This window comes from Natator depressus, chromosome 22, assembly GCF_965152275.1.
Source record: "Natator depressus isolate rNatDep1 chromosome 22, rNatDep2.hap1, whole genome shotgun sequence".
Taxonomy (NCBI): domain Eukaryota; kingdom Metazoa; phylum Chordata; order Testudines; family Cheloniidae; genus Natator; species Natator depressus.
The window spans coordinates 2,083,107-2,110,231 of NC_134255.1; the positions used below are offsets into that span (position 1 = coordinate 2,083,107).

Here is a 27,125-nt window from a genome sequence, read left to right on the forward strand (position 1 = left end):
TGTTTTCTTGCCTGGAGGCAGGGTACTTAACTCCTGCAGGGAAATTCAGTCTTCCAAACCAGAGGTTTTTTTCCTAAAAGTAAACGGGGGGGGGGGTGTTCTACCCATTTGCCTGGAGACAAAAGTGGCAGGGGTGGTTTTTTTAGGATTTTGATTTTTTTTTTTTTTTTACAAGGAGCACCGGTTTGAAAAGGAATTTTTTTCCTTTAGGCTGCTGGTAAGCAGGTTTCCAAGTAGTTGGAGGTTTATTGCTTTGATTTGGGGCCAGAGCAGAGACAAAGGGAATTGTCTTTTTCTGTAGGCTGACAATCACTATCAGAGAACAGATATCCTATTCCAGCACAGCAAAATTTTACTGCCAAGTTTTGTTTATTTCTAAACCTCGGGCGTGAAGTTAGTTAAAAACAGAGAGGTTAGGATGACAAAATCCACGGCTCAACAAAAGCTGGAATTAGCCAGATTTCAGCCTGAGGAAAAACAAAAAGAACTCATGCGGCTGGAGAAGGAGGTACAGCAGGCTGCCCACAAGAGGGAAATGGAGGCAAGAAAGCATGTGGAGGAGGAGAAGGAAAAAGAGAGGAAGCATGTGGAGGAGGAGAAGGAAAAAGAGGAAGCATGAACTGGAGATGGAGAAGGTAAAGGCTCAGCAGAATATACCAACAAACCCTAGCAATCCTTCTCCAGGTACCACTTCCCATCCCACAAAGTTCCCAACCTACAAGGCAGGTGATGATACTGAGGCCTTCTTAGAAAACTTCAAAAGGGCCTGCCTTGGGTACAGCATCTCTACCGACCAATACATGGTAGAGCTGAGGCCACAGCTCAGTGGACCCTTAGCTGAGGTGGCAGCTGAAATGACTAAAGAACACATGAACAAGTATGAACTGTTTAAATCCAAGGCGAGAGTCAGATTGGGGATAACACCCGAGCAGTCTCGTCGGAGGTTCAGAGCCCTAAGGTGGAAACCAGACGTGTCATTTACCTGACATGCCTACCACATTGTGAAACATTGGGATGCCTGGATATCAGGAGCAAGTGTTGAATCTCCAGTAAATTTACCCTTCCTAATGCAAATGGAACAATTCTTAGAGGGTGTTCCTGAGGAAATAGAAAGATACATCCTAGATGGGAAGCCCAAAACTGTAATCGAGGCAGGAGAGATTGGAGCCAGATGGGTGGAGGTGGCAGAGAAGAAGAAAATTGGTCGCGGTTGGAGTGGAGACCAGAAGGGACAACCCCAGACCACAACCTATTACCAGGGGCCACCCAAGGCCCCACCTACCTCCCAAAGAGCCCTCCAGACACCTTATCGTCCCACCACCCCGTTCTCCAGCAACCCACCTCGCCCCAGTGACCCGTCAGCTGGAAGATGTTTTAAATGTAACGAGCTGGGGCATGTAAAGGCCAACTGCCCCAAGAACCCCAACAGATTACAGTTCATTGCACCGGAATCACACCAGAGTTCAGAGAAAAAACTAGCTGCTTTCTGTTGAACCTCCTTTCCAGCAGCCCCAAAGGAAAAAAAAATTCCTTTTTAAAAATCTGTATTTCTAGTTCAAAAAAATCTCAAATTGATCTCAAAATGATTTCAGGTTAATCCCACCACTCTGCCACCATGTCATCTTTGGAGCAGTAGGGACTTGTCCCCAGATGACAGTCTTTGGGGAAGACTAATAATTGGTATATCATCTATAGATCGGGCTACAGGGCTTAGATACATATACCAAAGCATCATCCACATAGAGCATAATGTTGTGCAGTTTGGCTCACTCTAATACCATGAGTATGTTGATTTGCTCAGATGGCAATGGCTAAAGGTTCTAGAGCTGACTCAAACAGAAGAGGAGAAAGGGGGCACCCCTGCCTCGTAGCATTCTGTAATGCAAACGGGGCAGAGATACTACCATTGGTAACTACCCTGGAAGTTGAGTTAGAGTATAAAAGCTTAATCTAGGCAAGACCTGGCTAACAAATCCAAATTTTGCTAATACATGAAAAATATAGTCCCTGGCTATGCAGTTGTCATAAATATAAAGGGAAGGGTAAACCCCTTTAAAATCCCTCCTGGCCAGAGGAAAAATCTTCTCACCTGTAGAGGGTTAAGAAGCTAAAGGTAACCTCGCTGGCACCTGACCAAAATGACCAATGAGGAGACAAGATACTTTCAAAAGCTGGGAGGAGGGAGAAAAACAAAGGGTCTGTCTGTCTGTGTGATGCTTTTGCCAAACCTTCCCCAGGAAGTGGGGTGCAAGGTTTGGGAGGATTTTGGGGGGAAAGACATGTCCAAACTACATTTTTTTTCAGGAACCCAGATAAAGTTTGGTGGCAAAATAAAGATAGGAACCCAGATAAAGTCCCAGGGTAAAATAGTTTGTACCTTGGGGAAGTTTTAACCTAAGCTGGTAAAAGTAAGCTTAGGAGGTTTTCATACAGGTCCCCACATCTGTACCCTAGAGTTCAGAGCGGGGAAGGAACCTTGACAGCAGTCAAAGGCCTTTTTGGCATCTAAAGAAATGACAGCTCAGGATTCTTTAGAATCTCTCAAAGCAGCAGTAGTATCAGCTGACACAAATGATCTGAGGTGTGTCTGTTATGAAGGAAGCCTACCTGGTTTATGTGTGTCATGTGCGAGAGAACTTTGTCCAATTGCATAACAAGAGCTCTAGCTAAAATCTTAGCATCCCATTGATTAAAGAAATTGGCAGTACATAGTCCACAGTCTTTCCCAGGTTTAGGAGTAACTGAAATTACAGATTGTCTTAGAGTTGGTGGGAGAGTTTGCTCATTCTTGGCCACATTGAACATACTCAATAATCGAAGTGTTAAAGTTTTTGAGGACTTTTTGTAAAATTTAACAGGGACCCCATTTGCACCAGGAGTCTTTCAAACCTTCATTTCTTTTATAGCCTAAGTCAGTTTCATAGTTTCCAGAAGGCCATCTCCCCAACAGAAGTTGGTCTAATGAAAGATATTACCTCGCCCACCTTGCCTCTTTCGGACCAACACAGCTACAACAACGCTGCACACAACATGGAGAAATATTGATTACCATCTTCTTTATAACAACCGTTTACCTATTAAGACTGCTATCATGTCCTCCCTCAGTCATCTCTTCTCTAGTCTAAACGTACACAGTTCTTCCAACCCTCCCTCACAGGACATGTTTTCTAAACCTGTTATCCTTTTTGTTGCTCTCTTCTGGACTCTCTCCAATTTGTCCATATCTTTCTTGAAGTGTGTGAGTATCCTGTCTCTAAGAGCTAGTCTGTGACTCATCTCTCTCTCTCTTCCCCCCGCCCCCTTAGCAGCTCTAATAAGTTGACACATTTACCCTGAGGAGTTAAGTTAAAGTGGAGCAGCTCTACCTCCAAGTTAGACATGCTTTTACAGGCTGGATATTAACTTCAATAAAGAAACAGCTTCCTTGCACATGGGCTTATGATGCCTTCACCAGATCGCTAAAGAACACAACATGCCCAAACATGAACACCATACCACAGGTAAGGCCTCACCAGTGCTAAGTAGAATGGAACAGTTATCTCCCGTGTCTTTCACACAACACTTCTGTTAATACATCCCAGAATGACATTTGCCTTTGTCATAAATATAAAGGGAAGGGTAAACCCCTTTAAAATCCCTCCTGGCCAGAGGAAAAATCCTCTCACCTGTAAAGGGTTAAGAAGCTAAAGGTAACCTCGCTGGCACCCGACCAAAATGACCAATGAGGAGACAAGATACTTTCAAAAGCTGGGAGGCAGGAGAGAAACAAAGGGTCTGTCGTCTGTATGCTGCTTTTGCCGGGGATAGAACAGGAATGGAGTCTTAGAACTTTTAGTAAGTAATCTAGCTAGGTACGTGTTAGATTATGATTTCTTTAAATGGCTGAGAAAGGAACTGTGCTGAATAGAATGACTATTCCTGTCTGTGTGTCTTTTTTGTAACTTAAGGTTTTGCCTAGAGGGATTCTCTATGTTTTGAATCTAATTACCCTGTAAGGTATCTACCATCCTGATTTGACAGAGGGGATTTCTTTACTTCTATTAAAAGTCTTCTTGTAACAAAACTGAATGCTTTTTCATTGTTCTCAGATGCAAGGGTTTGGGTCTGTGGTCATCTATGCAAATTGGTGAGGATTTTTACCAAACCTTTCCCAGGAAGTGGTAGAATCTCCTTCCTTAGAGGTTTTTAAGGTCAGGCTTGACAAAGCCCTGGCTGGGATGATTTAACTGGGAATTGGTCCTGCTTCGAGCAGGGGGTTGGACTAGATGACCTTCTGGGGTCCCTTCCAACCCTGATATTCTATGATTCTAAGACGTGTCCAAACTACGTTTCCCAGTAAACCCAGTTAGAGTTTGGTGGTGGCAGTGGAAATCCAGGGACAAAAGATAAAATTAATTTGTACCTTGGGGAAGTTTTAACCTAAGCTGGTGAAAGTAAGCTTAGGAGGTTTTCATGCAGGTCCCCACATCTGTACCCTAGAGTTCAGAGTGGGGGAGGAACCTTGACAGTCTTTTTCATAACATCATTGTTGACTCCTATTCAATTTGTGAACCACCATAACCCCTGGAATCCTTTCAGCCATACTACCTCCTACCTGATTATTCCCTATTTTGCATTTGATCTTTTCTTCTAAGTGTAGTACTTAGCACTTGTCTTTATTGAATTTCATCTTACAGATTCTCCAGTTTATCGTGCTGAATTCCAATCCTGTCCTCCAAACTGCTTGCAATCCCTCCCAGACTTGTGTCATCCTCAAATTTTATAAGCATACTCTCCACCTCATCATCTGAGTTGTTAATTAAAATATTGAATAGTACCATACCCAGTACAAACTCCTGTGGGACTCCACATGATATGTCCTCCAAATTTGACAGTGAACCTGTGATAGACCACATCTTCATCTAGACCACATTTCCCTAGTTTGCTTATGAGACTGTCATGTGGGACTGTGTCAAAAGCCTTACTAAAGTCAAGTATATCTCATTCTACTCCTTCTCCGCATCCTTAGGCCAGTAACCCTGTCAAAGAAGGAAATTAAATTGGTTTGGTTTAGCATGATTTGTTCTTGACAGACCCATGCTGGCTATTACTTACCACCTTATCCTCTAGGTGCTTACAAATTGATTGTTTAATAATTTGTTCCAGCATCTTTCCAGGTACTGGAATTACACTGACTCACCTATACTATACTCTGGGATTGTTCCTACAATTCCTGAAGATGGAAGATTTAACAAAATGCTCATCTCCAAGTGAAATTTGGAGGGTCCCTTTTTGACCAGGCATTCCAGTCAAAAACCAGACACCTGGCAACCCTAAGCAAGACACCAGGGAAAGATGTGCTCCCTCATAGCCCAGTGGTTGGGATACTCAAGTGGGATGAGAGAGAGACTTGTTTAAGTCCCCCCTCCATCTGAAGAGACTTGCCACCTTTCAAAGTGCCTTAACCACTGGGCTATGGGATAGTTTGAGGTGGACTCCCTCACTGTCTCCTCTTGAAGCCATTGGAGCAGGGAGACTGGATCCTGGCTCCCCTGCTTCCTAGGGGTGGGCTCTAGCTACCAGGCTACAGAATCATTGGGCTGAAGAGGGAGCAAGCACGGGAAAGACTCCGTAGCGTGGTGGTTCACGCCCTCCCCTGGGTGGTGGGGAACAGAGCAGCCAGTCCCCCTGCTCCAATGACATTTTAAAAATTATTTCTCCACGGTGCAACAGCTTCAACAGGAGAGAGAGAGGAAACTCCAGATCAGAATGTTCTGCCGCCCAGGTTAGGGCACACAACTAAGAAGTAGCAGAGCCCCCTTCAAACTCCTTCTCAGATAAAGGGGGGACTTGAACTTAGTGTACTTACCTGGAATGAAGGAGACTAACAACTGGGTTGAAAGTTGAGGGAAGTCCTCTTTTTCCCACACTGTTTTGTGTGAGATCACCCATGGGGCCCAGATCCAGTAGGCAAGCTCTGAGCACACCTGCCAGATTGAGCCCTGCAGGCAAGTTAGGCAGCCAAACACTTAGCTTCCCCGGTTCATGCATTGCTCTAAAGCTTAGGTGTCCAGGCTCCTGGTGCAGGGCACCAGTGTGCATCCACAGAAGCAGGAACATAGGCACCTAGTCAATTTCACTGCAAAAATTTAGGCACTGAGAGAGTTCAAGCACCTGGAGGGCTAGATGGCAGCTGAGTGGGGGATTTGTGAATCCCAGTGGGGCCTGATACTGGGATTTAAGCCTCTAAAGTGGTAGGCAGGAGCTTATGTCCTTTTATGAATCCAGCCCTTAGTGTGGAATCCTGATCATGAACTCCCAGAATAATACAATGATTAACAGGGTTAAAGTGGGAATATTGAGTAGGACTACAGTTGATACTGATCAGCTCACCCACCGCAAAAGCGTAACCCCTGCCGGCACCACTCCATGCCTGCCCAAGGCTTGCAGTTTGCAGGAGGCAACATCGTCGCCTCCCCCCCAAACTACACCCATGTAAAAAGGGCATATTGGCCCACTGCCTCCCCCAATTCCAGCACAGGTGTCTTCCCCCACCCCCGGCAAAGGTTCCAGTGCCCTGGGTTCTAGTTTCCATACTTAAAAAAAAAATTGAAGAGGGTTCAGAAAAGAGCCACACAGGATTTGAGGTCTGGAAAACCTACCTAACAGTGAAAGATTTAAGAAGCTCAATCTATTTTATCAAAGAGAAGATTAAGAGTGGATTTAACATAAGCCTTAGGTAATTACATGGGGAGGAGATTTCTGATAGTAAATGGCACTTTAACTTCATGAACAAAGTAGGGTGACCAGACATCCCGATTTTATAGGGACAGTCCTGATTTTTGAGTCTTTTTCTTATATAGGCTCCTATTACCCCCCCCCCCCCCCCCCGCCATCTGCTGTCTGGTCACCCTAGAACAAAGATACTTCTGAAGATTTCTAAAATAGAGGGGCTGGAAGTTGAAACTAGACAAATTAAGACTGGAAATAAGTTGCAAAATTTTAACAGTGATTGGAATTAACTATTGAGACCAGTTGCCAAGGATTGTGGTGAATTCTCCATCGATTGAAGTATTTGAATCCAGACTCAGGAGTGAAGCTGCACCCAACCCTGACATAGCGCAAGGGCTGGGCCTGCCCCAGAGGTCTGTGTCAGGGGAGGGCTGATCTCCCACATCCATGGAGCCAGTGGCCTGTGCTCCTTACTGCCATGCTGGAGCCTCAGTATTTATTTATTTACTGACAAATAACATTTGCAGAATTTTAAAATATTGTGCACAGAATTTTTAATTTTTTGGTTCAGAATGCCCTCAGGAGTAGCAGGTGAAGCAACTCACCAGGGTTAGCAGCCCCACGCCAGGCGCATCAGGTGTGGGCAGGCAGACTCATCCTGGCAGGATCCAAGTGTGGAGGGGCTTAATGTGGGGGGATCCAGCTGTGGTGCGAGAGGGTTCTGTGTGGGTCAGTCTGGGTGTGAGTGGCTCAGTGGGGGTGTCTGGGTGTGTGTGGGGGGGAATCTGGATGAATGGGGGCTCATGGGGGAGGGGGTTCTGGGTGCATGGGCAATGGGACTCTGCAGGGAGGTCCAAGTCAAGGCGATTGGGGCTCAGCAGGGGGGTCTGGGTGTGGTGGGATGGGGCTCAGCGGGGGGGTCTGGGTGCTGAGAGAATGGGCCTTGGGGGTTGGGTGGACAGGGGATGGGTCTGCTGGGGAGGGACGCATGACTGCTCTTGCAGCTTTTTGCTTCCCCATGAGAGAGTCATTTTTCTGAAGGGAAGCAAATAAATCTGCCCAGGATATAAATTCTGCCCCCATGGAGTGGTGCAGAATTCCCCCAGCAGTATAAAAAAGACAGAGGGCTTGAAAGTTAGGGTGGGGAATACAAACTGCCAGCATCCAATCAGTTACAGAAGAGAGAGACATCGGCTAGCTCTTTACCTTAAACCAAGGGTAGCAATGTATCTATTCTTTTGGTATTTTCAGGGACTTCAAGGTCAGAAGGGACCATCATGATCACCTAGTCCAGGGGTTCACTCAACAAAATTTTTGGTGGCCTCAGAGTGCAGCCACCAACTCTCACTGGTGGCCACACTGACACCTTTTCCTAAAATACTTAATTAACATTAGGAAAAACAATTAAATATTCACAGATACACATCCAAATCAGTGTAATTTATATCGGTAGGGGTTTTTTTGGCAGACTCAATAATAAAAATAATGCTGTGTCCCCCTTGGGGAGTGATATTTGTATGTTTGTTAGCATCACAGCACACTTAGTAGCTACCTGGGAGATTATGAAAAGTGATGCGATTCTTAACAAACTGAAGGGCCAAAAATCCAATAATATGTATGTAAGGACGGAAGAATCCCATGCACCGCGACAGACTAGGGACTGAATGGCTCGGCAGCAGTTCTGCAGAAAAGGACCTACGGGTTACAGTGGACGAGAAGCTGGATATGAGTCAACAGTGTGCCCTTGTTGCCAAGAAGGCCAATGGCATTTTGGGATGTATACATAGGGGCATTGCCAGCAGATCGAGGGACGTGATCTTTCCCCTCTATTCGACATTGGTGAGGCCTCCTCTGGAGTACTGTGTCCAGTTTTGGGCCCCACACTACAAGAAGGATGTGAAAAAATTGGAAAGCGTCCAGCGGAGGGCAACAAAAATGATTAGGGGACTGGAACACATGACTTCTGAGGAGAGGCTGAGGGAACTGGGATTGTTTAGTCTGCGGAAGAGAAGAATGAGGGGGGATTTGATAGCTGCTTTCAACTACCTGAAAGGGGGTTCCAAAGAGGATGGATCTAGACTGTTCTCAGTGGTAGCAGATGACAGAACAAGGAGTAATGGTCTCAAGTTGCAGTGGGGGAGGTTTAGGTTGGATATTAGGAAAAACTTGTTCACTAGGAGGGTGGTGAAACACTGGAATGCGTTACCTAGGGAGGTGGTGGAATCTCCTTCCTTAGACGTTTTTAAGGTCAGGCTTGACAAAGCCCTGGCTGGGATGATTTAGTTGGGGATTGGTCCTGCTTTGAGCAGGGGGTTGGACTAGATGACCTCCTGAGGTCCCTTCCAACCCTGATATTCTATGATTCTAAGATCTTGACCACAGTCTCTGGTAAGAGCCTTTCACATAGGCCCAGCCTCCACAGCTTGGTCGGAGGCATGAGGCCTAGCTAACAATGGACAATACACAGCTAAGAAAAAGCTGGGATAAACAGGAGAAAACCTTATCTGTTTTAACTATACATGAGACAAGCTGAGTCAACATAACTCCAGATGGGGATCAGTAATTGGAAGGCTTATCAGGAGTTACAGGCACAAAACTCACTGAGAGGAGCCTTAAAATCTGCTCCCTGGTGCAGGAAGAAGATAAATGGACACACTCCCCAAATGCCAACCAGCATTCAGAGAGAGGCCTAACATGATAGCATAAATTATGGCATCCTCTCTTTCACAGATGCATCCTCCCTCACAGATGCCAATCCTACTTTGAAGAAATGCAAGGGTAAAGCCACACACAATTGTCATTGCTGTGTACTTTTCCCTGTTCTTTTTCTTTTAAACCTTTCAGGAATATACCTGTGGGCCAACCTGTCTCAAAAGAGCCACCATCATTTTTATGGACCTGAAATCAGGATTTAATTTACACATTGCAAGAGGAGAGTTTTGAGGAATAACACCTGTGTATTAGCAAACATGTTAACCTGTGCTATGGGCGGAGCCATTATGTAAAATTTTAGACTATTGGCTTATTGTGCTAATTTCATCTTGCTGCTAGAACCTATCCAGGGGCTCGGGAACACCCACCCCGTCACTTCTCTCTGCCCATTGGCACCCTATATAATCTATTGTAATCAATTGCTTAGCAGTGTCTCACTGAGACGAATAAGAAAAGTACACTTCACCAGCGCTGTGCGTAATAAACCCTCGTGCTTGACTCTACATGGTGTCAACTTCTGTTCTTTCACAAACATACAAGTATCACTTTTCACAGATAGCTAGTAAGTCTGCTGTGAAAAGTGATACTTGCATGTTTGTTAATATCACTTTTCCCAGCAAGCCCCAGGACCCATTAAGCCCTGGATGGGGCAGCCGCAGGTGGAAGCAGCAGGGGCCAGAGGCAATGGTGAAAGGATCCAGGGCTGGGGACACAGTGGAGGCCCAGGGCAATGGTGGGGATGGATGTGGGACCGTGGGAAGCAGCGGGGGCGATGGGGATGAGTGATGAATCCAACTGTCATGTGGGCAGAGCCAGGACCTGGTGTCTGTTGCCATGCGGCCAGGGCCAGGGCTCAGTGCCCACGGCCAGAGCTGGGGACAGGAACCACGTGGCTGGAGCCAGGGATCAGAGCCCGCTGCCACACAGCTGGAGCTGTGGGTCAATGCCGGGGAACCAGTGCCCGACACCACATGGCCACAGCCCGGAGCTGGGTCCCAGGGCTACATGGCTGGAGCCAGGAGCCAGCATTCGCTGCTGCGTGGCCAGGGACAGGGGTTGGCAACTGGGGCCAGCTCCCGCCACCGCATGGCCACAACTCAGGAAGAGAGCGGTGGGTTGGTGCGTGCTGCTGTGCAGCTGGGGCAAGGGATCAGGGGCTGGGGCTGCGTGGCCGGAGCTTGGGACTGGAGCCAGGGGCCAGCGCCTGCTGCCACACAGCTGGAACCAGAGACTGGAGCCTGAAGCCCCACAGCTGGAGGCCAGGGCAGCGTGGTCAGAGGTGGGGGGGTCAGTATCCACTGCCCCGTGGTCAGAGCCTGGGACACACAGCCAGGTTCCTGAAGTCCCGCTGCTAGAGCCTGCCGCCAAAACCCCCTCCCCCCAGGGTGGGTCAAGAACTCAGGTTGCCCCTGCAGCATTGTGCCCCACCTCTGTCCAGAGGCGGTGCAGGGCACTGCACATGCAGGCGCAACAAGGAGGGAGAGGGAGGGGCTGATGCTTTGCCCCCTCCCCCACCAGTCACCGCCCAGGAGGCTGTCGTGGCCACATGAAAACACCCTGGTGGCCACATCTGAGAAACGTTGATCTAGTCTGACCTCCTGCACATTGCAGGCCACAGAACCTCACCCATCCCCTCCTGTAATAGACTCATAACCTCTGGCTGAGTTAATGAAGACCTCAAGTCATGGTTTAAACACTTCAAGATACAGAGAATCCACCATTTACACTAGTTTAAATCTGCAAGTGACCTGTGCCCCAAGCTGCAGAAGGCGGCAAAAATACCCCAGGGTCTCTGCCAATCTGACCATGGGAAAATTCCTTCCTGACCCCAAATATGGCAATCAGTTAGACCAGGGGTGGGCATACTTCGGCCCAGGGGCCTGTCAAGGTTCCTTCCCCACTCTGAACTCTAGGGTACAGATGTGGGGACCTGCATGAAAACCCCCTAAGCTTATTTTTACCAGCTTAGGTTAAAACTTCCCCACGGTACAAACTATTTTACCTTTTGCTCTTGGACTTTATTGCTGCCACCACCAGCCGTCTAACAAATATATAACTGGGAAAGAGCCCACTTGGAAACGTCTTTCACCCCCAAAATCCTCCCCAAACCCTACACCCCCTTTCCTGGGGAAGGCTTGATAAAAATCCTCACCAATTTGCATAGATGAACACAGACCCAAACCCTTGGATCTTAAGAACAATGAAAAAGCAATCAGGTTCTTACAAGAAGAATTTTTTAAAAAAAAAAGGAAAAGAATCACCTCTGTAAAATCAGGATGGTAAATACCTTACAGGGTAATCAGATTCAAAACACAGAGAATCCCTCTAGGCAAAACCTTAAGTTACAAAAAGACACAAAAACAGGAATATCCATTCCATTCAGCACGGCTTATTTTATCAGCCATTTAAACAAAACAGAATCTAATGCACATCTAGCTAGATTACTTACTAACTTCTAAGACTCCATTCCTGTTCTGTCCCCGGCAAAAGCATCACACAGACAGAGAGAACCTTTGGTTCTCCTCCCTCCAGCTTTGAAAGTATCTTGTCTCCTCATTGGTCATTTTGGTCAGGTGCCAGCGAGGTTATCCTAGCTTCTTAACCCTTTACAGGTGAAAGGGTTTTTCCTCTGGCCAGCAGGGATTTTAAAGGTGTTTACCCTTCCCTTTATATTTATGACAGGGCCACATCTGGCCCTTCAGATATTTTAATCTGGCCCTTGAGCTCCCACTGGGGAGCGGGGTCTGGGGCTTGCCCCGCTCCACATGTGCCGTGGCGCCGCACAGCTCCCGGAAGCAGCGGCATCTCCCCCCTCAGACTCCTACACATATGGTCATCCAGGGGGCTCCACACGTTGCCCTCGCCCCAAACGCTGCCCCCACAGCTCCCATTGGCTGAAAACTGTGGCCAATGGGAGCTGCAGGGGCAGCGCCTGTGGACGAGGCAGCATGCAGAGCCACTTGGCTGTGCCTCCGCATAGGAGCCAGAGTTGGGACATGCCGCTGCTTCCAGGAGCTGCTTGAGGTAAGCGCCACACGGAGCCTGCACCCCTGACCCCCTCCCGTGCCCCAACCCTGATCCCCCTCCCACTCTCTGAACCCCTCGGTCCTAGCATGGAGTACCCTTCTGCACCCCCACCTCCTCATCCCCAGCCCTGCCCCAGAGCCCGCACACCTAGCTGAAGCCCGCCCCCCCTCCACCCCAACCCGCTGCCCGAGCCCCCTCCTGCACCCTGAAGTCTTCATTTCTGGCCCCACCCCAGAGCCTGCACCCCCAGCTGGAGCTCTCACCCCCTCCTGCACCCCAACCCCCAATTTCGTGAGCATTCATAGCCACCATACAATTTCCATACCCAGATGTGGCCTGCAGGCCAAAAAGTTTGCCCACCCCTGAGTTAGACCTTGAGCATGTGGGCAAGATGCACCAGCTGAACACACAGGAAAGAATACTCTGTAGTAACTCAGAGCCCTCCCCATCTAGTGTCCCATCACCAGCCACTGGAGATATTTGCAGCTAGCAGTCACAGATTGGCTACATGCCATTGTAGGCAGTTTCATCATATCATCCCCTCTATAAACTTACCAATCTTGGTCTTGGAGCCAGTTAGGTTTCTTGCCCCCACTGTTCCCCTTGGAAGGCTGTTCCAGGACTTTCCTCTGATGGTTAGAAACCTTCGTCTAATTTCAAGCCTAAACTTGTTGATGGCAAGTTTATAGCCATTTGTTCTTGTCCACATTGGTGCTTAACTTAAATAATTCCTCTCCCTTTCTCATATTTATCCCTCTGATGTATTTATAGGAAGCAATCATATCTCCCCTCAGCCTTCTTTTGGTTAGGCTAAACAAGCCAAACTCTTTGAGTCTCCTCTCATAAGTTAGGTTTTCCTTGGATCATCCTAGTAGCCCTTCTCTGCACCTGTTCCAGTTTGAATTCATATTTCTTAAAGATGGGAGACCAGAATTGCACACACTATTCCAGATGAGGTCTCACCAGTGCCCGGTATAATAGTACTAACACTTCCCTGTCTCTACTGGAAATACCTCGCCTGATGCATCCTAGGACTGCATCAGCCTTTTTTCACAGCTGCATCACACTGGTGGCTCATAATTAGGGCCCTACCAAATTCACCGTCCATTCTGGTCAATTTCATGGCCAGAGGGTTTTTTAATTGGTCAGTTTCACTATTTCCGATGTTTACATCTGAAATTTCACTGTGTTGTAACTGTAGGGGTCTCAACGCAAAATGGGATCATGGGGGGGGGGTTCAAAGTTGTTATAGGGGGCTCCAAAAATTGCCACCCTCACTTCTGTGCTGCCTTCAGAGCTGGACTCTGAAGGCAGCAACCTTGCAGCTTCCTGCAGTTAGAGGAGGTTCCCAGAGGTGGAGGTAGGTAGAATCTCCCCCATGCTTCTGGCTCTTGGCTGCAAGTCCCCTCCAGGAACAGATGAAGGCAGCCCCCCCCCACCAATTAATTGGTGCCCCAGCAATGGAAGAAGCCCTAGGGCAGAAGCCCCTACCAGGTCACCCGAGCCCAGCAGCAGCTGCAGGGGAAGAAGCCTCAAGCTTGGGCAGCCTCAAGCCTTGGCTGCAGCTGCAGAGCGGAAGTCCCCAGCCCGGGCTGCCCCGAGCCCCAGCTGGAGCGGCAGGGGGCAGAAGCCCCGAGCCCAAGCTGCCCCAGCTGCAGCCGTCAGGAGTGGAAGCCCCCAGGGGAGGAAGCCCTGGGCTCGGCACCCGGAGCCTCAGCAGGAGCCGCAAGGCGGGAGGCACACAGAAGCCCAGAGCCCAGGCTGCACCAGCTGCAGCCTATGGGAGTGAAAGCCTCCAGCCTGGCAGGAGCTGCTGTTGGAGGAAGCCCCGATCTTGGCGCCTGGAGCTGCAGTAGGAGCTGCAGGGTGGGGGGAAGGGAAGCCCGGAGCCCATCTCCTGAGCTGCTGCAGGGCAGAAGTGAGAGTGTACCACCCTCATTTCTGCATTGCCTCTGGAAGTGGGTCTGATCCCCCCACCAGAAATAGCCGTGCAGAGGAAGGACAAGTCCTGTCCCTCCCCAGCGCGGCCAGACTAGCAGCTAGGAGCCCCAGGCTCCCAGCAGCAGAGGAAATCAGACTTCATGGGAGAGGGCTGATTTCATGGTCCGTGACACGTTTTTCATGGCCATGAAATTGGTAGTGCCTACTCATAGTTATTCTGTGATCATCCAATATAACCAGGTCTTTCTCCTCATCTGTTACTTCCAATTGATAAGCTGCCGGATGCACCTCTGAACCCTAGGTCTGCACTGACCAAGGACAACAACTGTGAGTCGGGTGCAGAGAAGGGATGGTCATTTTAAAGGGGCTTTTGGTTGCTGGACTTAAGAACCTGAGGGGAAAGGACACTGCCCAACTTATTTGGGGGTGGGTCTTTTGCTCATAGTTTATGTTTATGAACCCTGTTTGTGGTGTTTTCCCAATTTCATCTAGTCCAACCCCCTGCTCAAAGCAGGACCAACACCAACTCAATAATCGCGGCCAGGGCTTTGTCAAGCTGGGTCTTAAAAACCTCAAAGGATGGAGATTCCCGCACCTCTCGAGGTAACCCATTCCAGTGCTTCACTACCCTCCTAGAGAAACAGTGTTTCCTAATATCCAACCTAAACCTCCCCCACTGCAACTTGAGACCATTGCTCCTTGTTCTGTCATCTGCCACCACTGAGAACAGCCTAGTTCCATCCTCTTTGGAACCCCCCTTCAGGTAGTTGAAAGGCTGCTATCAAATCCCCCCTCATTCTTCTCTTCTGCAGACTAAATAACCCCAGTTCCCTCAGCCTCTCCTCATAAGTCATGTGCCCCAGCTCCCTAATCATTTTTATTGCCCTCCGCTGCACTCTCTCCAATTTCTCCACATCCCTTCTGTACTGGGGGGACCAAAACTGGACGCAATACTCCAGGTGTGGCCTCACCAGTGCTGAATAGAGGGGAATAATCACTTCCCTCAATCTGCTGGCAATGCTCCTACTTATACAGCCCAATATGCCGTTGGCCTTATTGGCAACCAGGGCACACTGCTGACTCATATCCAGCTTCTCATCCACTGTAATCCCCAGGTCCTTTTCTGCAGAACTGCTGCTTAGCCACTCGGTCCCCAGCCTGTAGTCGTGCATGGGATTCTTCCTTCCGAAGCGCAGGACTCTGCACTTGTCCTTGTCGAACCTCTTCAGATTTCTTTTGGCCCAGTCCTCCAATATGTCTAGGTCACTCTGGACCCTATCCCTACCCTCCAGTCTATCTACCTCTCACCCCAGCTAAATGTCATCTTCAAACTTGCTGAGGGTGCAATTCATCCCATCGTCCAGATCATTACTGAAGATGTTGAACAAAGCCGGCCCCAGAACCGACCCCCTAGGGCACTCCGCTTGATATTGGCTGCTAACTAGACATAGAGCCATTGATCACTACCCATTGAGCCCGACAATCTAGCCAGCTTTCTATCCACCTTATAGTCCACTCATTCAATCCATACTTTTTTAACTTGCTGGCAAGAATACTGTGGGATGTGTCCATGCTGATAGGGGCCAACTCCAGACTCTTCAAGATACTTGCTGATTACTGCAGACAGTGAGCAGGGGACAAATACCCAAACACCTTGGTGATCCACACACTTTGTGCTGCAGCCTATGGAAAAATTGAGGACACTAAAAGGGTGATGTCTGATTCACCAATAGGAGCATTGAGGTATGTGGGCACAGCCCCTGTGGTGGTGCCTGCAATGATGGAGAAGGAGGTTTTTGTCACCTGTCTAAAAGGCAGTAAAGGAACATTAGCAACAGTAGAGCAGCCAGCTGAGGGAGAGCTCCCTGAAGGAGTGCTGTTCCCCAGTGGAGACATAGCCCTACCTGCTGAAGCCCAGGAAAAGGTGATTATACTGACTGCTAATGAAATATGGCACGATGTGGTTGTGAAACAAGGGCAGAAGACAGTAGACCTCTTTGAGCCTGAAACCATTATAAGACCCCAGTGTGACGCTGAAGTTCCAGCAATAGAGCCTTCAAAGTTTGACTTCGTAGACTCACAGTTGTCAGAGGAGTGGAAGGATCGCCTGAAGAAGAAGCTTTGCAAACTATCCAAGATATTCTCACTGCATGAGAGGGATGTGAGATGTGCAAAAGGAGTGGAACACCTCATCAGGCTACAAGATTCACGACCCTTCAGGGAGTGATCTAGGAAGATTGCTCTCTCTGAGATGGAAGACGTGCGGCATCATCTGCAGGAGTTGATTGCAAACAGCATCATTATAGAGTCCCGAAGCCCATATACCTCTCCCATTATGGTGGCCCATGAAAAGAATGGGAAAATTCAGATGTGTATTGACTACCACACCCTAAGCAGGCACCAGTACACTATACCTTGAGTACAAGATGCCTTGGACCGTTCGCTGGGCAGTCAGTAGTTCTCTGTATTGGATCTCCGAAGTGGATACTACCAGATCCGTCTGGGAGCAGAAGATAAGGAGAAGACAGCTTTCATCTGTCCGTAAGGTTTCTATCAGTTTGAAAGCATGCCCCAAGGGATTTCTGGAGCACCAGCCATGTTTCGACATCTTATGGAGAAAGTTGCAGAAGACATGGACTTACTGCAGGTGTTAGTTTATTTGGATGACCTGACTGTGTTTGGGAGGAGCATGAAGAAAGACTTCTTAAAGTTCTAGATCAGTTGGAAGCCTCTGCGCTGAAGCTTTCAATTGACAAATGTGAGTTCTGCAGAACCTTGGTGAATTATGTGGGCAGGGGTGAAAGTAACTTAAAGGACTTACTGGTACTCCGGAGTCCTGAGCAGGGGGCGTGGCCTTGACAGGAAGGGGAGTAGTCTTGCCTAGAAGAGGCGGGGCCTTTAAATACCCAGGCCCTTTACATCCAGATTTAAAGGCCCCAGGGCTCCAGCTGCGGCTGCGAGCTCCCAAGCCTTTAAATCACCCCCGGAGCTCCCAGCTTCAGAAGCAGCTGGGAGCCCAGGGGCTCAGGGGTGATTTAAAGGGCCCCAGCTGCTGCTGCCAAAGCAGAGCTCTGAGCCCTTTAAATCACTGCCAGAGCCCTGCCGCCGCTACCATAGGGGCTCCAGCAGTGGGGCTCGGGTGGCGCTTTAAAGGGCCCAGGGCTCCGGCCACTGGAGGGAGCCCAGGGCCCTTTAAAGCACCAGCCTGGGGAAGCCGGTCCGGTCCAGCATGGCATACTGACTCTTGCCGGTACGCCGTACTGGACCATACCGGCTTACTTTCACCTCTGTATGTGGGTAACGTGTCTCAAGAGGGTGGTAGTACTGATCCTGACAAAATAGATGGGCTCACTACATGCCCACACCCAAGTAATTACAGACCTTTCTTGGATTTAGTTTTGTCAAGAACTATGCTCCCATTGTAAAACCCCTGAATGATTTTACCCAGAGGTACCAGTCCAGTAAGAAGAAATCTAAGATCAAGAATAAGGGGAGGTCCCCAAAGCCTCCTGAGCAGAGACACTATGGCCCCTGAGAACCATTTGGACCATGATGGGATGAGAGATGTGAAAGGGCTTTTCAGGAAATCATTAATTGCCTAACTCATGCTCCAGTCCTAGTTTTTGCAGACCCAAGCAAGCCGTTTATCCTGCATACTGATGCCAGTTTGGAGGGTCTGGGAGCAGTCCTGTACCAGGAAGTGGAAGGCAAATGTAAACCTGAAGCCTTTGCCACCCAAGGCGTGTCTGACAGTGAAACTCACTACCCCATCCACAAGCTGGAGTGCCTGACCTTAAAATGAGCCATCACCGAGAAATTTTGAGACTACTTGTATGGTGCTCAGTTTCAAGTGTGGACAGACAACAATCCACTGACTTATGTGTTAACAGGTGCTAAGCTGGATGCTACAGGGCAGAGATGGGTGGCCACCCTGGCTAGTTATGAGTTCAGCATTCAATACCAATCAGGGAGAAGCAGTGTAGATGCGGATGCATTGTCCCGGCATCAGAAGTTGCTGTGATACCTATGGATGGAGTGAGAGCTATTTGCAGTGTGAGTTGTCGAGAGCCAGAAGCCCATGAGAGTCTTCACGGGTGTGTTGCAGAAGCTCCAGGTCTGCGTGCCATCTGAAAGCATGCCAACTGCCTCAGTGAACTGTACTGTGTTGGACCAATCTCCACTGCCCGTGCTCAATGCAGCTGCGTGGCAAGAAGCCCAGCTGCAAGATATTGAAATTCATGGTACACTACCGATGTTTGGGTGAGAACCAAGTTTACCCATAGACTGGTGCTTTGGCGTATCAGAGGATGGAGATAGCTATGAGACTCAACAGCAGTATGTATCCCGACTAAGGGCACGTCTTCACTAGCAACATTAAAGCACTGCCACGGCCGGGCTGCCACAGAAGCGCTTTAACGTGGCTGTGTAGTCGCAGCACCAGCACTGGGACAGAGCTCGCCCAGTGCTATAAAAATCCCACCTCCACAAGGGGAGTAGCTACCAGCGCTGGGAGTAGCACTGTCTACACTGTTACATTACAGCGCTGAAACTTGTGTTTTTTCACACCCCTGAGTGAGAAAGTTGCAGCACTGTAAAGTGGCAGTATAGACAAGGCCTAATGGAAAAGCTGTGGGATGCTTATTGCTTAGCTACGTCTGCAGCTTGGAAAAACTCAGACCGTAACAAACATTGGTATGATGCTAGGATGCATTTGTAGGAGCTCCAGCCAGCGGGATAGAGTTCTGCTGAGAAATTTGGGTATTGACAGCAAACACAAGATAGCCAACAAATGGAAAGGAATACCTTACCTGGTGGTGGAAAAACTGTGAGATTAAACTACAAGATTAAACCCGAAGTGGGGCCAGGGCAAATAAAGACAGTACATAGAAACTTTTTACTCCCTGTGGGGGAATTGGTAGGCACCCCTTACGAAATGGACCACAACATGGCAATTGGACAGAACAAAGGTGCTTGACCAAAGCCACCATCCAAAATAGACAGTGGGCCCCCTGGGGCTAACCTACCCCTACTCAGCACATCTGAATCTCAGGAGGAAGACACTACCAAGGTGTATCCCAGAATGGAGACAAGATTTCAACCTCTATCAGCTGAACTAAGGGAGAGCTCCACCTCTTCAGCCCTAAACCCCATGGCGGAAGTATTTAGGCCCGTTGCTGGAACACCTGTGCTGCCAATGAGACCGCCCTGCAATGACACATCTAGGTTATTGGACAGTGGAGACATACAGGTGGAAGGTGTCCTGGGTGCCTTGGACCTTCCACTATTAGAATCAGAGATGCAAGGACCTATGCCAGTAGTTTAGGGACTCTCAAAGTAAACTGCACCATCCATCATCCAAGAAGCTGTCCCCCTTGCCCCTGCAATGCCCACTCTCCATAGGCAGGGCAGGGTTACAAGGCCAGCAAACTAGTTAACTTATGATGCATTTAGGGTGGATAGTGACAAACCAACACACTTAGCTCACAGGCTTGTCAAAGCCATAGTAAGTTTCCTGAGGCCCTTCAGGGTGAACTAATGAATTTGGTATAATATGGACTGTGATTTGTCAGGCCAACAAATTCTTGGCTGTGGGAGGACGTAAGCAGAGTCTGAATGAACTCTCCCCTGACATCTAGTGATGACGTGTGGAAGAGGATTTCAGAAGCTGATCTTGTTTACATGGGCACACCCACCCTGCCTAAGAGCACAGCATCATAGGACTGCTTGCCCAAATGATCACTTCTGGCTCATGTTGGATCCCCAGTCTCCTTGTACTGTGACCAGAGTTATAAAGAGTTGTTATCCTTCTTGTGTGAATCAAGGGCAGCAGAACTGTGCTTGGCATACTCTGATTGAGGGACTCGCCCTCAACTAAACAGCACTCACTAGGCAGGGGACACGGGTTCCAAAGCCCAGTGAGTTCGGAGAGGGTGGGGACAGGTGAATAGTTATACCTGGTAGTGTGTGCTCTGCCCAAGGGTCCCAGAAACCATTTGATCTTTCCTCTCTTGACTGTGTAATAACAAAGCTGATTAAGACTCAATGGAGAGTCTTGCTACACACCAGAGAGCTGAAATCACTGCTGCCTAGGTCTAAGGATTAGATCTACTTTGGGACAGTGTCTCTGATGCAAGAGACTGCCCAGCGTGCACCAGCATTGAGGTTCCCCCACTAACCGCTGAGAGTGGTGTCAAGTGGGGGGACCTGAAGACATCTGGCTGATTGGCTGGCAGGGCAACTGGTGAAGAGGTGCAGAGATTGGCTGGCAAGGTGGCTAGCAGAGACAATGGGAGCGGAGCCCCGCAGAGGAGCATGGTGATTGGATGGTGGAGAGGCATGGTGATTGGCCAGTGGGGCAGCTGGTGGAGAGGATTGGAGTGTAGCCCAGCAGAGAGGCACCGTGATCAGCCAGCAAGGCGGCTGGCAGAGAAGTGCTGAGAGCGAATGCCCAGGTAGCTGCAGGAGTAAGGTGCCTTCTTACCCCCACTTCACCCAGGATAGGAGGTGAACTCTGTACATGCACCTCTGAACTCTAGGTCTGCACTGACCGAGGACAACAACTGTGAGGGGGGTGCAGAGAAGGGACGGACACGTTAAAGGGAGTTTTGGTAGCTGGACTTAAGAACCTGAGGGGAAAGGACACTGCCCAACTTACTTGGGGGTGGGTCTTTTGCTCATAGTTTATGTTTATGAACCCTTATGTTTGTGGTGTTTTCCCAATTTAATGCAAGGTTACTTCCCTCCTTTCATTAAAAGTTTCTTTGCTATACTCAGACTCTGGGCTTGCGAGAGGGGACATATTGCCTATTAGAGGTGCCCAGGGGGTGGTGTGTAATTGTCCAAGATCACTGAGTGGGGGCTCAAGCCAGTATTGTGTTGTACTGTTGTTAAGGAACCCCTAGATTCTGAACCTGTCCCTTGTTGCTGCCAACTCTGACTGGCAGAAAGGTTAGAGTATTAAGCACAAAATTTCTTCCTTCAAAATTTCACCATCATAAAATCTAACAAAGAGCAATAACTGGGCAATGTCACATAAATCACTTGAATTGTCCCCTGCAAGAGCATTTTTTACATCAGAAAGCAGTACTGACAAACAATCCTTGTAAACTACCTCCATTCTTTACACTCCCATAGAATCAGACAGGGGACATAGTTCACAATGTCATCTTTGTTTTTATCTCCAGCAAAAAGCTCCTCCAGCATTTACGTGCACTCCTTCACAAGCTCAGCATCCAGGAGAGGATTTTTCTTTTTAGCTAGTACCCACATTAAAAGAGAAGCAGCTGCTGCTTTTCCCTGTGCAGTTGCTGATGTTGTGAGAATGACATCTGAAGTTTAATATGAAGACTTGAAGTTTTGTCACGTCTTGCAACGCTGCCAGGAGGACAGGACACACTGAAGTTACAGGGCTTTGATTCGAAGTGGCACCTCACCATGATGGCCTTACAGAGGGATAATGTGGTTTGGCATATTAACCACAATGGTTTTGCATTTAAATGGCGTGGTACAATAAAAAGAAAACCTGCTGTTCAGTTTGGGTTAAAAACTCAGGTTTCACGGTTGACTTTGCGACATTTATTCCCACTCACATTCACTTTTTGCTCCATTTCCATCACTAATGAAAAAAAAGGTGGTGGCCAGGGCCAGCGTTCGGGGAAATGGTGTCTTTGTATTTTGGCACCTTTCTTTGAGTTCAGCCCCATGCGCTGGGGCTTGAGCCATCAGCACCAAGCAGCAGGCCTAGCTGTTGGGGAGGGCAGGGCCAGTGGGGCTCGGGCCAGCCCAGCATGGCACGGCCCAGGGATGGAGCATGACCTTCACCCCCGACTCACCTCAGCAGGCCATCCAGCAACCAAAAATTGTAACTCAAAACGTCTGAAAATCACTCAGGGTGCAGGGAGGGGTTAGCTAGGGGCTGTGTGCCGGGAGGGGTGTAGCTCAGGGTGCAGGGAGGGGTTAGCTAGGGGCTGTGTGCCCGGAGGGGTGTAACTCAGGGTGCAGGGAGGGGTTAGCTAGGGGCTGCGTGCCGGGAGGGGTGTAGCTCAGGGTGCAGGGAGGGGTTAGCTAGGGGCTGTGTGCCGGGAGGGGTGTAACTCAGGGTGCAGGCATTTTAGATTGTCTGTTCTGGTTCAAAACGTCACTATGTCAAAAACCTTTTAATCAAAAATGTGCAAATTTCTGTTGTCATAAATAAAAATGTAACCCTTCTGCCCGTCAGAGTTGGCAGCAACAAGGGCCAGGTTCAATATCTAGGGGATTCATTCCAATAACACAATGCAAACCGGCTCGAGCCCCCACCCAGTGACCTGGGACAAATATATACCACCCCCGCTGGGCGCCTCCAAGAGGCAATACTTCCCCTCTCGCAAGCACATAGTCTGAGTGTAGTAAAAAGCCTTTTAATAACAGAGAGAAACAATGTGGCATTATGTTGGGGAAACACCACCAACAGGATTCATAACACAACCCATGAGCAAAAAAAAACCACCCCAAGCAAATTGGGGCATGTCCTTTCCCTTTGGTTCTTGAGTCCAGCAACCCCAAATCACCCAAAGTCCCAAAAGTCCAATGACCCAAAAGTCTCTGTCCCTGGTCAGGCAGCCCCAGAGTTCAAAAGTTTATCTGCGGAGCTTTACCTCCCAACCTGGGTGGAGATGGGGGGGGGCGGGGAGAGAGGTAAGGGGCACCTTACATGATCTGAAGCTGACCGCCCCACAGCTCCATAGGCCTTCGCTCCGCCAGCCACCCCACGAACTGCTCCGCTCCACGTCCCACAAGCAGCTCCCGCCGTCCTATGAACTGCTCCACCAGCCTGTCCACAAGGCACTCCAGCCATCCCACAAACTGCTCCACAATATATCTTCAGGCTCCCCCACTACTTAACACAACACTCAGTGATTTCAGCTCTTAGTCAGTTCAGCTCTTTGGTGAATTCAGCTTGTAGCAGGGGAGCCTCAGTGCTAGTGCACCATTAGCCCAAAGTGAGCTCAGCAGCCGGTAACTAGACTCCTAATGGAATCAAAAGTAGCTCTGATATTCTACAGTGGAGAGAGGAGGAAGTGCAATTAGCATGTAAGGCCCTCACCCAGGGGTCCATGCCACCAAGTATTAATACTTGTCCCCAGCCTCTCTCAATTCACAGAGTTTTGGAACCCATGACCCTTGCCTAGCGAGTGCTACTTAGTTGATGGTGAGTCCCTCCATCATAACAAAAGGCCAAGTACAGTTCCAAGCACAGTTCCCATAATCAGGGTAATAACAATTTATTCTTCCTGCCCCAATAACAGAGACACTGGGGATCCCACAGCAGCCAAAGCGACCATTTGGGCAGCTATGGCCTCATTCTAGGCGGGGTGGGTGTGCCTATGCAAATGAGATCGGCCCCTGAAGTTCTTTTTCACAACTTGCCACACCTCACCACCAGATGTCAGGGTGGAGCTCATCCTGACACTGCTTACATAAAGGGAAGGGTAAACCCCTTTAAAATCCCTCCTGGCCAGAGGAAAAATCTTCTCACCTGTAAAGGGTTAAGAAGCTAAAGGTAACCTCGCTGGCACCTGACCAAAATGACCAATGAGGAGACAAGATACTTTCAAAAGCTGGGAGGAGGGAGAGAAACAAAGGGTCTGTGTGTCTGTCTATATTCTGTCTTTGCCGGGGATAGACCAGGAATGGAGTCTTAGAACTTTTAGTAAGTAATCTAGCTAGGTACGTGTTAGATTATGATTTCTTTAAATGGCTGAGAAAGGAACTGTGCTGAATAGAATGACTATTCCTGTCTGTGTGTCTTTTTTGTAACTTAAGGTTTTGCCTAGAGGGATTCTCTATTTTTTGAATCTAATTACCCTGTAAGGTATCTACCATCCTGATTTGACAGAGGGGATTTCTTTACTTCTATTAAAAGTCTTCTTGTAAGAAAACTGAATGCTTTTTCATTGTTCTCAGATCCAAGGGTTTGGGTCTGTGGTCACCTATGCAAATTGGTGAGGATTTTTACCAAACCTTTCCCAGGAAGTGGGGTGCAAGGGTTGGGAGGATTTTGGGGGGAAAGACGTGTCCAAACTACGTTTCCCAGTAAACCCAGTTAGAGTTTGGTGGTGGCAGTGGAGATCCAGGGACAAAGGATAAAATTAATTTGTACCTTGGGGAAGTTTTAACCTAAGCTGGTGAAAGTAAGCTTAGGAGGTTTTCATGCAGGTCCCCACATCTGTACCCTAGAGTTCAGAGTCGGGGAGGAACCTTGACATCTGTTCTGCCCAATCTTGTGAATCTAAACTCTTTGGAATTTTTCATTCTCTGAACATTTTTGATATTTTAGCTTTTTGTTCTAATTCTGAACAGAAACAAATTTTGAACTGTCAAAATTCACCGTGGAATAAAAATTGCATTTTTGACCAGCTCTAGAAACAAGAGCACTACAGCAACCCTGACACCGCTGAAGCACTGGGCCAGCTGAGCTCCCTGCAGTGCTCTGTGACGTGCCGTATACATTCGCAATCACTAGCCGCGTTGGTCAGTCGGCTGGCAAGTCTGTGCTCTACATTGTTCTAACGGTGCCATGGTGGAAGGTGGTACAAACATCCTCACTATCGCTCTCAAACAAACAACAGCCTAGCTGACAAAACCCCCCTTACATACATATAAGGCTGTTTCATTTATAGTTCCACATTACACATGCTTCTCAATGATCAAGGGATGGTGACCTAAGTTCATGCCGTTTGTGAGAGATCTGTTCCAATCTCTGACAGGCACTCGCTTCTCACATTCTATTATTCCTATTTCTCAGAATGGCTGCTGGACATCATACCATTTTATGCATTTACATTCTTCCTTTATCAAACTGCAAATGGTGTCCCAGAACATGTTAGGTTTTTTTTTTACAAGTAATGCAAAAAATAAAGTCTGGGAAGTACCTCTGAGTCAGAAATATTGCCATTCAACACCTCGATATCGGGGTCCCTCCAATCCTCAGTGATCGATGGAATGTAATTGTCTGTTAAAGCATCCCAAACCCTGAAAGTAGAAAAACATGTTAACAGCTGTCAGGTGGGTCCAACCCTGCCTAAAGGAAAGAAAGGCTCACCTCAAGAAAGAATGGTCTCAGCATGCTCTGTTCAAAACAGCCCTGAAACAACATTCATAGATTTTAAAGCCAGAAAGGATAAGTATGACCATTTAGTCTGACCGCCTGCATAACACAGGCCAGAGAACCTCAGCCAATAATTTCTGCATCAAGCCCATAACTTCTGTTTGAGCTATAGCATATTTTTAGAAAGATATACAGTCTTGATTTGAAAATTTCAGAGATTGAGAAACCAATTGTTGATTATCCTTGCTGTTAAAAAAAACTGTGTCTTATTTCTAGTCTGTATTTGTCTAGCTTCCACTTCCAACCATTGGACCTTGTTCTGCCTTTGTGTGCTAGTTTAAGGAGTCCTCTGCTCTCAGAAATCTCTTTCCCCTTGTAGACTGTGATCAAGTCACCTCTTAACCTTCTCTTGGATAGACTAAATAGATTGATGTTCTTTAGTCTCCTACTATAACACAGGCTTTCCAGACCTCAGATTATTCTTATAGCTCTTTTTTGAACCCTTTCCAATTTTTCAACATTAGAGAGACAAGACCATGAAGGAAATGGAAATACCAGTGCACCACCTACTACATTCTGTGTGGCTGAGCGACCAAAGCAGCAGCAAAATCAGCTCCTTCAGAACAAGGATTTAAATAGCCAAGAACTGGCCTCGCAAGCTGCAGCAATTAATGCAATCTCTGACTCCACTCCCTCTAGATCCAGCCAAAAATCAGCTACGGACAAGAGGATTTTTAAGTATTAAGAGTTTTGCAGCACAGGTGAAACTATTACAGAGAGCTCTCTTTAGTCAAACGGACCGGTAGTTACAGTCTGCTCAAAAAAGGAACGAGGGGGGAAAATAGCACTTTAGACCAACAAAATGGCTGCAGCCAGACCCCAGGTCCAAGGCACTGAAGCAACAGAATCAACAACTACCACTACCACCATGATGGCAATAGGGATAGTAGACGTTATTGATGAAAATATGATGATTGTGATAGGGAAAGAATGGGAAATAGACAGTGTGTTTCTCACTGCAAGGTATTCTGGATGGCCAGCAACAATGACAAATGGACTGAACTTCAAGGGGAGCTGAGATAGGGAATAGCTGTGGCTCACCCCAGCCCCCAGACAGCTCTCTGAAGTCTGGCTTTCCTCCTTGCTGTCTACTTTTGCAAACTAATGTAAATTGAAAACACAGTAGGCCACCCCCTTCCAGCAGATAATGATTGACCATGCTCTATTGTAATTAGACTGCATATCTATAAGAACAGACAAGCAATTTCAAAGGTAATTTAAGAAGAAAGAGGGGGGTCCCTTTTGCCTGTGTCTTGTCTGGAGATCTAGCTACACATGTGCTATGTGCATAAAGGAGGAGGAGGAGGCTCACTGAGACATGAGAACATGCACAGCACAGTTAGAACTTTCAGAAAATGAATGGGGAAGTGTTTAACAAGTACCACTGGGCACGTATAAATGGTGATGTTGTGAGAGTTAGAACAGACAAATCTGGACAGATTTTCAAGAGCGCAACATGTGTGACCTAAGAACTGTCCCTTGCCAAATTTCAAACATCTGTTAAAAACAAATGGAGGCAAGAGACCTGTCCATGGAAATGGCTGGGAAAATATTTAACATTGACAAAACAACTTACTCTTCAATA

The 27,125-nt window shown here is 48.0% G+C and overlaps 1 protein-coding gene across 5 annotated transcripts in view; it reads right to left on the bottom strand.

Annotated features, from left to right (window-relative positions):
• The window catches only part of FEZ1 (fasciculation and elongation protein zeta 1), a 210,721-nt gene that overhangs the window by 126,999 nt on the left and 56,597 nt on the right, over positions 1–27,125 (bottom strand). For all 5 annotated transcript variants that reach the window (XM_074936681.1, XM_074936682.1, XM_074936680.1 and 2 more), the window contains exon 3: positions 25,305–25,404. In XM_074936681.1, coding sequence (XP_074792782.1) covers positions 25,305–25,404 — 100 coding nt within the window. The remainder of the gene's footprint in view (positions 1–25,304; positions 25,405–27,125) is intronic.